This window comes from Amphibalanus amphitrite, unplaced genomic scaffold (genome assembly GCF_019059575.1).
Source record: "Amphibalanus amphitrite isolate SeventyFive unplaced genomic scaffold, NRLGWU_Aamphi_draft 000104F_arrow, whole genome shotgun sequence".
NCBI classification, from domain to species: domain Eukaryota; kingdom Metazoa; phylum Arthropoda; class Thecostraca; order Balanomorpha; family Balanidae; genus Amphibalanus; species Amphibalanus amphitrite.
In genome coordinates, this window is record NW_024881599.1 from 49,226 (window position 1) to 61,691 (window position 12,466).

Genomic DNA, 12,466 nt, shown 5'->3' on the forward strand with positions numbered 1-12,466 from the left:
CATATTATTGACCTTGACCTAACTTGACCTGAGATGACCTCAGCAGCAAAAACCTGGTCGGGTAGTGTGACAAAGAGGTTCTAGCTGGCTTGGCACCAGAAAACGGCATCGTCATCGGTATACGACAAGCAGCGCGCTTGATATCCAACGGTGACCTAAAACAGCAACATTTTTTAGTTTGACCTGACCTGGAAGGTCAATGACTGACCTGAGAAGGTAAAACTGGGTATCATTGGATTCGTCTCTTCCCAAAGAATCTTTTTGGTCTTTACCGCTAAGCTCTATCTCCAACAGGAACGAAATGGCGCGGGGGGGGGGGGTGGCAACCACCCCCCCCCATGTGCGTTCTAGGATGGGAAAATGGCATGTGCGGGCGAGGGTTAAGAGATAGGGACCACGCTGGTCCCACCCTGCAAGTAAAGGGAAGAAATTTCTTGAACACCATAAAGCTGCGGGGGTTGCGACCAGGATAAATGGTGGTTTCTGAGCCTGGCCGCAAACTTGGCTATCTCAACTCAAAACTAATGTTAAGGTGGGAGGGTCCCTTTAACCTTCCAGGCGGTGGGGGGGGCATTTTTTTGCCCCCCCCTTTAGTTTTTTCGATATATCTCGAGAACCGCTGCGCCGATCGTCACCAAACTTTCAGTACCCTCCCGGGAGTAGCTAGCGCACATGGTGACCAAAATTTTTTCCAAAGGCTATGATAGGTTGGCCGCTAATGACGTCAGAGTGACGTCATTTTTGCCATTTTCGACCCAAAAAAAGGTTTTGCGGGAAGAGCTGTCAGGCCTACAGCTTTAGAGATACAGAAAAATGTTTCAGACATAAAAGGTGTGGAATCAAGAGGGCTACAAAAATGCTATTTCGGTTTTCGAATTTTTAGGATTTTGACCCCCCCCCAAAAAAAAAATCAAAAAATAGATTTTTTGAAAATAATAGCCGAAAAATCCAAAAAGTTTTTTGAATTTCGAAAAAAAACCGGAATATATGTGATAGTCCCTACCGCCTTCTATCTACATACAAAATTTCAGATCAATACCTCTTTTTTTGGCCAAGTTATAGCGAAAAAACTTCAAAATTGATGAAGTTTAATTTTCAAACTCAATTTTTAGCAATTCTAGACCTCGTAGCGCAAAACAAAGACCACCATTAGACTCCCCGTGACGAGCTGCATCGAATCGATACCCATTTTATGCAAAAATATCAACTTTGAAATTTGACCTTTTTTGACCTGACCTTGACCTGACCTCCACCAGAAAGTGACCTAAGCCGTACCTGATGGTCTTATAACCAATACCATTGAGTTGGAAATGAAAAACTGGCCATAAAACATGCATCGCACAACCTTAGTAAAGTTGGGTTCATGTGGTGACCCTTGGTGACCTTTGGTGACCTGACCTGTGACCTGACCTGGTATGACCAGTGACCTCTAATAGCAACATATGTACTAGACAACTGACGCCTTATCGCTGATTTTCGACAAAATGCGTTTTACTCGGTGTTATAGCACTCCCTAGAAGCCCCGTGAACGGTGAAACATTTTATCTTTGACCTGACCTGTGACGTCATCGGTGACCCCGAGGACAATGAAATTTGGTTTCCTTCAACAAATTTGACAGGGCTATCGAACGCCGTTTGAATTTTCCGGATCCGTCCAGTAGTTTCGGAGATACGAGGGGGGGGGCAAAAAAATGCCCCCCCCCCCCCCACCGCGCGGAAGGTGGCTGGGAGGCCCACCGCCTGCCGGGTTAAACAGCTGCAAGCTTGCGTAAGGCACTTTTCTTCCGATGCACGCAACACCATGGAAAGTGAGCTCAAGGCCCAGCGAGTTACAACAATACCAAGGCCGATTCGACCACCGGCCACCGCCGCACTGTCTCCTGTCAAACAGCTGGCAAATTAAGCATCTTCTATCCAAACTTCACGATAATTTTCTCCTTCTCCTGACCCAGCGGCCAGCAACAGACCCTTCACCAGAAAAATTTGCTAGCATTCGTACGTAGACTAGCATAGCTTCGTCTTCGTTCACCCAGTCGAGAGCATCTCTGTTTCAGGCATCCGAGAGGGGCGCTTGGTGGATCGAAATTCGGAATTAATAAGGATTTCGCCGGTCGCTAGGCGCTAGCCATTCGCCTAGAAGCTGTCACGCTGTCACGCATCTTTTGCCGCAGCACGTATGTCCAATGTAACCTGAGAGCCATCTATTATTCAATCGTCACAAGCAAAACAGCGAATCGCAGCAGCGCACGACGGCCAACAACCGTATATTCAAGACCAAACTAAGTTCAAAGTAAAAAACAAACACACCAATCCGTAAATAAGGATGAATCGCGGGACAGTCTAAAAAAAACGGATCACATAAATGTCTTTCCAAAGCGACGTAAGAAAATAGATAAATACAGTGGCGGCCGGCCGGCCGGGCGGCGCGCGGCGGCTACTGGGCGGGCGCGCCGCGGCCGGCCGGGCCCGCGCGGCAGGGCACCTACGCCCTGCGATCACAAGCCTTGCTGGTAGTGAGTTGGTCTCTGAGCATCTGGACCGAGCGGGCCAGCACGGGCCGCCAGCCGGCCGCGTCGCCAGAGTCGTCCGAGGGCTCGCCGCTGGCGCCGCAGCCGCCGGCGCCCGACGACTCGGCTCCGCTGGCGCTGTCTGTGGCACAGAAAGGGGAGCGGACCGGTCTGTTACAGAGGAGACGGGGACTGTCACAGGGGCGCCACGGTCCGTCAGCGGGGTCTGTGACGCCTTTGACGCTGTCTATGGCACACAGAGAGGAACGGAAGAGAATGTTAGAGGGGCGGCATGGGTAGGCCACACGGACAATCAGAGGGGTGTCAAGGGCCGTCAGAGGGGCGGCACGGACCGTCACAGGTGCGGCAGGAACTGTCAGACTGGCGAACGTCTCCATCGGGCAGTCAGAACGCCGGGGCAGTAGGAGACTGTGGATCGCGCCATGTATGCGAATGCAGTGCGGTCCGTGTAGGTAACGTTCACATGTGATAGAAACAAAAACGGAAACTCCTCAGCATATATTCTCAATCGTGCATACCATTTTGGCTTTACACAAAAAATAGTACGGGCAGTGAACATAAAAAGTAAGGCTCAACAATCAGACAGCATACTTGCCGTGACCAGCAGGCAGCAGCCCAGATAGCTGATCCCCGTCTGTGAACATCAGCCGGTGGACAGGGACGCACAGTAGGTGGATAGGAAAGCACGGTTGGACGGGTCACAGAGCGCACAGTTGAAGGGTAGGGGGGGGGGGGGGGGCCTCACCTGTCCGCTCGGTGGTGGTGGACAGGGACGCACAGTCGGTGAACAGGGACGTACAGCCGGTGGACAGGGACGCACAGTCGGTGGACGGGGACGCGCGGTCAGGGGAATCACCTGTCCGCTCGGCCGTGGTAGACAAGGATGCACATTTGGTGGACAGGGACGCACGGTGAATTGGAGGGCTCCCAGAGACGCTCAGTTGGGGGGGGGGGGGGGTAGGGGCCTCACCTGTCCGCTCGGCCGTGGTGGACAGGGACGTACAGCCAGTGGACAGGGACGCCCAGTCAGTGGACAGGGACGCCCAGCTGGTGGACACGGACGCACAGTCTGTCATCTCACCTGTCCGCTCGGCGGTGGTGGACAGGGACGCACAGTTGGTGGATAGAGACGCACAGCTGGCGGACAGGGGGGCACAATTGGTGGACAGAGACGCACAGTTGGTAGTCAGGGACGCACAGTCTGTCATCTCACCTGTCCGCTCGGCGGTGGTGGACAGGGACGCACAGTCTGTCATCTCACCTGTCCGCTCGGCGGTGGTGGACAGGGACGCACAGTCTGTCATCTCACCTGTCCGCTCGGCGGTGGTGGACAGGGACGCACAGTCTGTCATCTCACCTGTCAGCTCGGCGGTGGTGGACAGGGACGCACAGTCTGTCATCTCACCTGTCCGCTCGGCGGTGGTAGAGAGGGAGGCCGCCGCCGGCGCCGGGCCCGGCTCCTGCGCCGGCGGCGGCACGGGCGCCGGCGTCACGGGCAGGTCCAGTTTGCTGGCCGTCTGCTGCAGGGCGGCCAGCAGCAGCGGCGGCGGCGGCGGCGGGGGCGGCGGCGCCGCGTGGTAGAGCAGTGACAGCGCGCGCAGCTGGCCCGTCAGCCGGGTGGCCAGCTGCGCCTGCGCGCCGGCCGCGGCATCCCCGAGCTGCACCAGGTCGGCCGTCACCTGGTCGGCCAGCACCGAGAGCTGCGCGGCCGGCGACCACCGCTCCCAGCTCACCTGCAGAACGGGACGCACAGGAACGGTCAGAGGGAGAACGGGTGGGAGTCGGACGGCTTTGGGAGGGGCGCACAACATAACGAGATGGGCGACATGGAAATGGGCTAACTGGTATATAACTCCTCAAAAATGAACAGCGACGTCAATCGCCCCCTAGTTTTCTGACTTATAAAGCACCTATTGAGTCATTTATGTAGCCAAAAAATGTACCTTATATTGACACCGATAAAATGTACGATAATTCCCTTACATATCTTCAAATATTTACATAAATTTAGCGCCCCAGCGAGTGGGAATCACTCGGCCTTACCTTTGGCAGGAATAGCGAGCAGAACTTGTAAATGACGCTGTTGGTGAGCGAGGGCCGGGCGGTGAGCAGCACCTGCTGCAGGTACTCGGCCAGCTGCGCGCAGCTCAGCAGACGCTCGATGTGCTTCTCCATCGCCTGGCGAACGGATGGGACTCCGTTAATGACTCGGGGGGGGGGGGGGAGGGAGATTGGTGGAGGCACGCGGTGCCAGGGTGTGCAGTGTGCAGGGATACCAGAAGATATTCGACAGAATAATATCGGCTTCGCAGATCTGTCATTTCGGAAATACATGACTTTACTCAGAAGCTTCACTTTATTCTCGTCGCCCGAATAACACACCCTTCAAGACCACACAATTCCTGCTGATCCCACAGCCCCCCCCCCCCTCCACCCCCCGCCCCTCCCCCGCAGCTGCCGCGCCTCTCCCTACCTTGGTCTGGTAGACGTCGATCCACAGTTTGGCAAAGTGCGCCAGGTGCAGGGGCACGCCGTCGATGCCGAGCAGCACACTCAGCGTCACCAGCGGCTCCGTCAGCAGGTCGTGGTTGATGGCCACGCGGCACATCAGGTCGGCCAGCACGTGGTACGGCAGGAAGTACTCGAGCAGCGCACGGTCGTACTCGTCACGCTCGCACTGGAGCGACAGGGAGCGGGGTCATACAATGATCATACAATGGCATACAATGGCATACAATGGCATTGCTGTATTGTTATTTGTCACGTATTTCACGTACAACTCTTCTACAACCGGTGCCTTGCAATGCTCCGATTAGCATTTATTATTATTATTATTATTGTTTATTCAGCATCGTCATGCGACAAAAAGATACATACCCACCCCACACACACACACACACACACAGACCATGACATTAGACCATCAGACCATTACATTAGATACAAGCATACACCATGACAGGACTAATAGATATACATTGGTGTGTGATAAAGGCCATAAATCAACACTGAACACATTACGTTCGTTCCGAGTCCATCCTTCCCATTACCTTGTTGGCCGGCAGCTGGAGTCGCGGCACGCTCATCTGAAGCAGCGGCCGGGCCGGCCGCAGGTTGGGCGCCCCCGCCGGCGGCGCCGCCTGGCCCGGACGCGGGAAGAAGGGCCCCAGTGGCGCCGGGTCGGTCCCCTCGCGCGCCGCCGGCGAGTGCGCGTGTAGCATCAGAGGAGTGAGCACCTGCAGACTCTCGTGGGGGAGAACCACGACGAACTCCTTGAGCGCGTCTGGAACACGGCGGAGGGAGATGCAATTAGGGGAGCGGTCATAGCTGCAGCCGGGGAGCGATAATGATCACTGAAACTGGTGCTGGAGTCGGCCGAGGTGGGGTGGTATTTTATGCATTACGCTTTTTAACTGAGATAGCACAACGAAATGTGGCCCGCTTTGGTTAAAAGATCGAAGCAAGCATTTTTGGAACATGCCAGAAATCTGTGGGAGACAAGCCACGATAACTAAAATACTATCTACGAGCAGTACCAAAGAAAAACATACGATAAAACGACCGGCATAAAATGCTGCGGTCCCCATGTTCCACTGAATTCCTGCTGTGCACGGGTTCCCGCCCACCGGCCGCCCGGTCACACCACGTACCGATGCAGGCAGCTCGCAGCTCGGGCGGTGTGAAGCTGTTGAGCAGCGTGGCCAGCTTCCGCATCACTTCCAGCCGCTCCTTGCAGTTGATGAGCGCATGCCGCACGTCCTGACGCAGAGAAGGAGGGACAACTCGGTCAGTCGTGAAGGTGGTCAAGATGATATCGGTAATCAGAGAAAGTTTGGCATCGTTGATAGCATTAACTTCTTCCTAGCCTTCCATACTATCGAAATTACAGTCTGGGCCAGGGCACGGCAATGCTTCACTCACCACTCATGAGAATGCTGATACACTGTAACATTTTTAGCATTTTGCGATAAAAAGAAACACTACATTGGATGCTGCATTATCAAGTGGTCTGCGATGATGTCTATTAAGTTCTTTGCGTGATTCCTTCACATAATACCCGGGACGATCCAACAGCACCATCCTTCCCGCCGGCCTACCTTGTTATCCCTGAATGTTTTGCAGCAGCGCAGCACGTCGGCCAGCAGCCGGACCAGCTCGGTCAGCTCTCCGGTCACGTGGCACGCGGTGGCCTCGTGCAGCATGGCGTGCAGCGCCAGCGTGGCCTCGCAGAGCAGCGTGACGCCGCCGTTATAGACCAGGAAGAGCCGGTCCTCGGCCGTGTCCAGCAGCACCTTCAGCGCAGAGATCAGCGTGGCCCAGCTCGAGCGGGCGTCCAGCACCTGACGGCGGGAGGGGAGCGGGGTTTGTACAGTGGACAGTGGAAGTGGACAGTGAACAGTGGACACTGTTGCTAGTGGACAGTCTAACCCAGCTGGAACGGGCGTCCAGCCCTGATAACGAGGGAGGAAATTCTAAACCATCGTCGGCTCTGGCTAGCGAACGATATTCTAGCCCGTTCAATCATCTGCACACGACGATAAATGAGAAATGCTAGGTTAGGAAAAATGTTCGGAAATGATGTTCATCAGAATGAACACAAGCCAATCAAATCAACCACCCAGCATTTGGGTGGCTTAGCATAATATAAAATAGCTTCTCAGCGCTGCCCATCCACGCTCGCGTTGCATCCCCTCCGCCACTCCCGCTGTCCGCCCGCGCTCCAGCTGATGGGCTCACCTGCAGGTACATCTGCAGCGTCTGGCGTTTGAACGCCACGATCTCCCTCAGCTCCTGTTCGGTGGTGTCCGGGTGCACCAGCACGAACAGCGACATCAGCTTCAGTAGCTCGTCAGTCGCCTGAAACGCCGACGGAGGAAACGTTAGCTGCAGCTGGTGGAGGGACGTGAGAAGTTGGCTGGGTACCCAGGGAAGATGCCCATACAAATTTTCTACCTCCGAGTACGTCGGATTGTTCGTAGAATCAGATAAACTTATCCCGTCAGTCCTACAGTAAAGACATTATCAAAAAAACTTTCTCTTATCCTGATCAAGCGTCTTAATCTAAACAGAGCATGCCAACGAATCTTCTCAAACCTGAGAGTTCGGAGTGAAACCAGTCCAGTGCCATGCAACCTTCCACCCCCGTCCCCCGTATACTCACGGCGCTGTACTGCGCCGGGTAGGGTGTGATGTTTTTGAAGGCCCACTGCAGGTTCTGATGGTTGGCCAGCTGCCTGGCGAAGGCGCGCGACTGGGTGCAGCAGAGCCGCAGTAGGCCGTAGTAGGCCGGCAGTGTGCTCCGGTTGAACAGTACCACCTGGTCGTCGTCGTGGTCAGCCCTGCAGAGGATAATTAGAGAGGAGATGAAGTTAGGGGAGGCCAGCGAGAGATGAAACGGCTGCGCGAAGGGGATAAGTGAGAATTGTTTTGTCTAAGATATTTATGTGAGAACGGAACGTCAAACAAAATGTATCGAATGTGTCGTCAGCTGCTTATAAGTGATCAATATTAAGTCACATCGTTCATACCAAACACCGTTGATGAAAGAATATTCAGAATACAGCCAATATAACGGCATCGCTAAAACGTAACCGTTATAGTTACAAAAGCTGCAGCCCACAATAGTTTCCTAGTTCTGCGTCAAGCGAATTATACCAACCACCCACACCCGTCCAACCCCTGGGCGTCTGCCTACTCACAATATGTAGTTGAAGCCGATGTTTTTGGTGATGTGCGGGTTGGAGACGATCAGCTGTACGTTCTCCGGACAGTCGATACACACCGTGCACCAGAAGATGAGCAGCGCCTGCTTATTGTGGTGCGCAGCGATCGACGGTTCCGAGAGCTTCGGGTGGAACAGAGTCCACAGGTCGGCCGTGTAAGGGCTGAACTGAAATACACAGCGGGGGGGGGGGGGGATATTTAGAGACTGGACTGAAACACAGCGGCGTCCACAGGTCGGCCGTGCACGGACTGAACTGAAATACACAGCGGGGGTAGTGACTGGACTGAAACACAACAGCGTCCACAGATCGGCCGTGAACGGACTGAACTGTAATACACACCTAGGGGGGTAATTATAGACTGGACTGAAACACAGCGGCGTCCAGAGGTCGGCAGTGTATTGACTGAACTGAAATACACAGCCGGGACATAGTGACTGGACTGAAACACAACAATAGCCGCAGGTCGGCCTTGTTCGAACTAAAATTAATAGGAGGAACATTACGACCCAGACCCAACGGACTGAAATGCAAAAAGCGTCGGCAGAAGTGATACCAGTCTGTGGTTGTCAATTCCATCGCCCTTATATCTAAAACATGCAAAATGGGCACAAAAACTAGCTCGTATATCTATAATCCTCCCACTCCCACCGAGACTCCGAGTGACCTTACCATGAGTTTCTCGGCGCGGGAGAGGACGCAGTACTGCATCAGCTGGAAGTACTGCACCAGCTTCATGTTGCCGTGCATCTGCACGTCCGTGTAGACCCTGGCCGGCTTCAGCAGGCGCAGCAGGCACTGGTACACCTGTAAGACACGTGAGAACACGTCAGAACGCTCGGTAAGGTGTCAGGGGTTGAGTCAGGGGTATAATTTTACACCGAAGCTGTAATCAATCGTTAGTTTGGATCTGGATTCTGGACAGACGTGCCAATGCGTGCAATAAGGCATTATATGTCGATACAGTTAACATCTTGCCATAGTGGACACAGTCTTGGGCATTTTTAACATTAAAGGGCAAGCTGCTGGGGATATATGTCCAAAATCAGCTATCTCCCCTTAGAGTATCCACCAATAAGTCATCGCCGGACACGTGCCCCCTTTAAAAACATTCCCACGCATATGCCAGCGGCCGTCCCGCTCCAGCCCACCGCTAAGCCGGACTGACCTGGTGCAGCACGGTGAGCGCCTCGGGCGGCAGGGTCAGGTCACCCGAGTTCTGGCGCTGACGCTGGGCAAACAGGTGCCGGAACTGTGAGGACGGCACCAGACCCACTAGCAGCAGGCTGGCCGCTGGAAAAGACCGGCAAACGGCACAGGTCAGGTCACAGTTCATACGGGCCGGCTCAGAAATCACCAAGCTTAGAGTGCTGCTTATTTTAGTTAATATCAATTGATAGTTGTAGGCTTGATTAGTGAACGAGTCCTCGAAAACAATACCTTTAAAACACCCGAAAATACGGTAATACAGCAGTCACTAATAGCTGGTTCGAAACACTTATGTAGTACTTAGCGGTGTGATTCAAACCATGTAACTAGTGCCTCAGCAACCAAACGTGTTGCAGTACTCGTTGCGAAACACAATCAAGGTTCGGTTTCTGTTTCTACAAAACCACAAGCCCTACCCAGCACCCTCCCGATCCCCGGGTTTACTCACAGGCTCTGACGCGGAACTGGGCGTGCCCGATGAGGAAGTGCTCGCACCAGTTGTCGAGGTTCTGCAGCACCCAGGAGTGCACCTGTTTGTTGCGCGGCACCTGAGCGGCCAGCCACTCGAGTACCGGCTGGGGACAGAACTGCGCCACCTCCCAGATGTGCTGCAGCGCCAGCTGGGTGAAGCAGGGCTGCTGGCCGCCGCCGCCAGTCCCGCCGGCAGCCGAGTCAGCCTCCACCAACAGCGTCAGCAGACGGAAAAAACGGCTGACACCCCTGAGACAGACGGACGGACACGGATACGGGCGGTCAGCGCTCAGCAGATCAGCGAACACGGGGCTCATGCTTTCACAATGAAAGAGCGCTACGACTGACCCTTGCTAAGCCGTAATCGCCACGCCATATGTGGAAGGCTTTTGGTGTCAATACATACATACATACATACATACAAAGGCTAAGCCGTATTTAATTCACCCTCGCGGCTGGTTTCACTGAATAAAAATCAGTTAACATCTCCAGACTCGTCATCAACCCCATCTGCCTAAAATATCTTTCTTTCTCCCAAGGGCTCCAAGTCTCAGCTGTCTCACATTCTGATCCGTCTCTTATTCCAAACTGTCCCACATACTGATCCCACTCTCGCTCCTGATCTTTCTATCGCGCCTAAATGATCCCTCCCCTCTCCGACTCCTCCGTCCGCTCGTCTCTCACCTCCTGGTGTTTGATGACGGCCTGGAAGATCATGCCGACCAGCAGCCCTGCCAGCCGCTCGTTACACCGACAGAGCGCCAGCACCAGGGTACAGGTGGCACGCACGTTCAGACCGTCCTTGATCTGGTGGTACAGGAACGGGAAGCCCTTGCCGCCTGTCGACAGAGGCAGAAAGGCAGCTGGGGGTTAGATGACTGTACCGACGTTCCGCATTTAGTTAGTCCGGGAATACGTGACAAAGTGACAAATCACACACAGAATTCGTGAGAATTCGTGACGAATCACACACATTTACTGTCAACCACCTGGAGCCTGGCCTGAGTGGCCAACATGAAAGGTAAAGCATATGCAAGAAATACTCTCAACTATTAGAAGAAAAAAAAACAGCTCAAATATCTTCCTTAAAAAACAGTTCACGAGCAAACTCCACTATCCTTGAGTGGCTACTCTTGTCTAAGCAGTCATTCAGACCAATGCAGACCACCACAGTCCGGACTCTCCCCTCTCCATCCCTCTCTACCCTTCTGAATCCATACCTGCAACTGCGGCCAGATCTGAGGCGGAGAGGGACAGCCGGCCGTCCTCCCCAGTCCTCTCTACCCTCCGTAGCCTTACCTGCAACTGCGGCCAGATCTGAGGCGGACAGCGACAGCCTGCCGTCCTCAGTCCGCGACTTCTCCACCAGCAGTGCCACCAGGCTGATCATCTTCTCCAGGCTGGCCGGCCGGAACTTATCGGCGGGCCGCACCGGGCTGGGGCCGGGCCCCGCGCCGGGGCCGGGGCCGGGACCGCCGGGGCCGGGCCCGCCGGCCGTCTCGGCCTCCTCCTCCTCCTCGTCCGACACCTCGTCGGACTGGTGGCGGGTGAGGGAAGAAGGGTCAAACACCTCGTCTGACTGGTGACGGGTGGGGGGAGGGTCAAACACCTCGTCAGACTGGCGACGGGTGGGGGGAAGGGTCAGAGTCAGACTGGCAACAGGTGGGGAGTCAGACGCCTCGTCAGACTGGTGACCGGTGGGGGTGGGGGTGGGGGAGGAAGAGTCACTGTCGAGTCGACACGGGAAGCACAGACCTCAGCTCACACCGTGACTCGGGCATTACAAACACGAAGTTCATGTTCAAGAAAGTTGCTGCTTTTCAGGAGCAAGACTTTAAAGTGAGATGCAGCTTCACAAAACGTTCTTGACTTCACAAAACGTCTCCACTCATATTCTCAGGTATTTAAAGAGAATCGGGACAAAACCTCGACATCGAAAAACATCGAACACGAAACTTATTCTCTCATTTTTACTACGAAAATGAGTGTCAACTTTTTTATTAACTCAATAGACCGGATAAGTCACCAAACCAGCCAAGTCATTTCGAAAACTGGATCCATGGGAGAGCCTCCTGCCTCTGGAATAAGTTTCCAGCGTTATCCGGTATCTTTTCACTCACATTTTCCGGTATTTGGCTCAGGTAGAAGTTGACCATGGTCGTGATACACTCTGTGGCCAGCAGGAACTTGGTCTCGGTGTCGCCCATTTTGGCAAACTCGAACAGAAACGCAAAGTACTCGGTGAGATTCCGCAGGTGAGACTTGGCGCCGTGCTCCATCTGAAATAAGGCCACGAAGATTGTCATATGATGCTGTACGGCTTGGATTTTGGGTTGGACGAAGAAACGGATTATGTTGAGAGAGAAAAAAAGAGAAGAAACAGCCGCATCAGATTTGAGGAGCGATTCAAGAAAGGGTAACTGAGTCCATCTGGTGCCAATTCAAATGATTCATCACGTACCGCGTTCGTTGAGTTGTGGTATGCATTGTAATGGAGCCCGATTTAAATTTCAAACGAGGTTCCATCGGTTTTGA

The 12,466-nt window shown here is 54.0% G+C and overlaps 1 protein-coding gene across 1 annotated transcript in view; it reads right to left on the reverse strand.

Annotated features, from left to right (window-relative positions):
* Positions 1-2,234: 2,234 nt before the first annotated feature.
* Positions 2,235-12,466, reverse strand: part of LOC122380667 (ubiquitin carboxyl-terminal hydrolase 34-like) — a 31,715-nt gene continuing 21,483 nt past the window's right edge. Inside the window, 18 exon segments of the mRNA XM_043364033.1 lie at positions 2,235-2,649; positions 3,610-3,640; positions 3,962-4,261; positions 4,572-4,706; positions 5,002-5,205; positions 5,579-5,811; positions 6,179-6,287; positions 6,626-6,868; positions 7,266-7,385; positions 7,690-7,867; positions 8,228-8,418; positions 8,924-9,058; positions 9,420-9,544; positions 9,909-10,167; positions 10,169-10,180; positions 10,616-10,770; positions 11,231-11,468; positions 12,052-12,210. Of these exon segments, the coding sequence (XP_043219968.1) occupies positions 2,483-2,649; positions 3,610-3,640; positions 3,962-4,261; positions 4,572-4,706; positions 5,002-5,205; positions 5,579-5,811; positions 6,179-6,287; positions 6,626-6,868; positions 7,266-7,385; positions 7,690-7,867; positions 8,228-8,418; positions 8,924-9,058; positions 9,420-9,544; positions 9,909-10,167; positions 10,169-10,180; positions 10,616-10,770; positions 11,231-11,468; positions 12,052-12,210 (2,994 nt within the window). The 3' untranslated portion in view covers positions 2,235-2,482.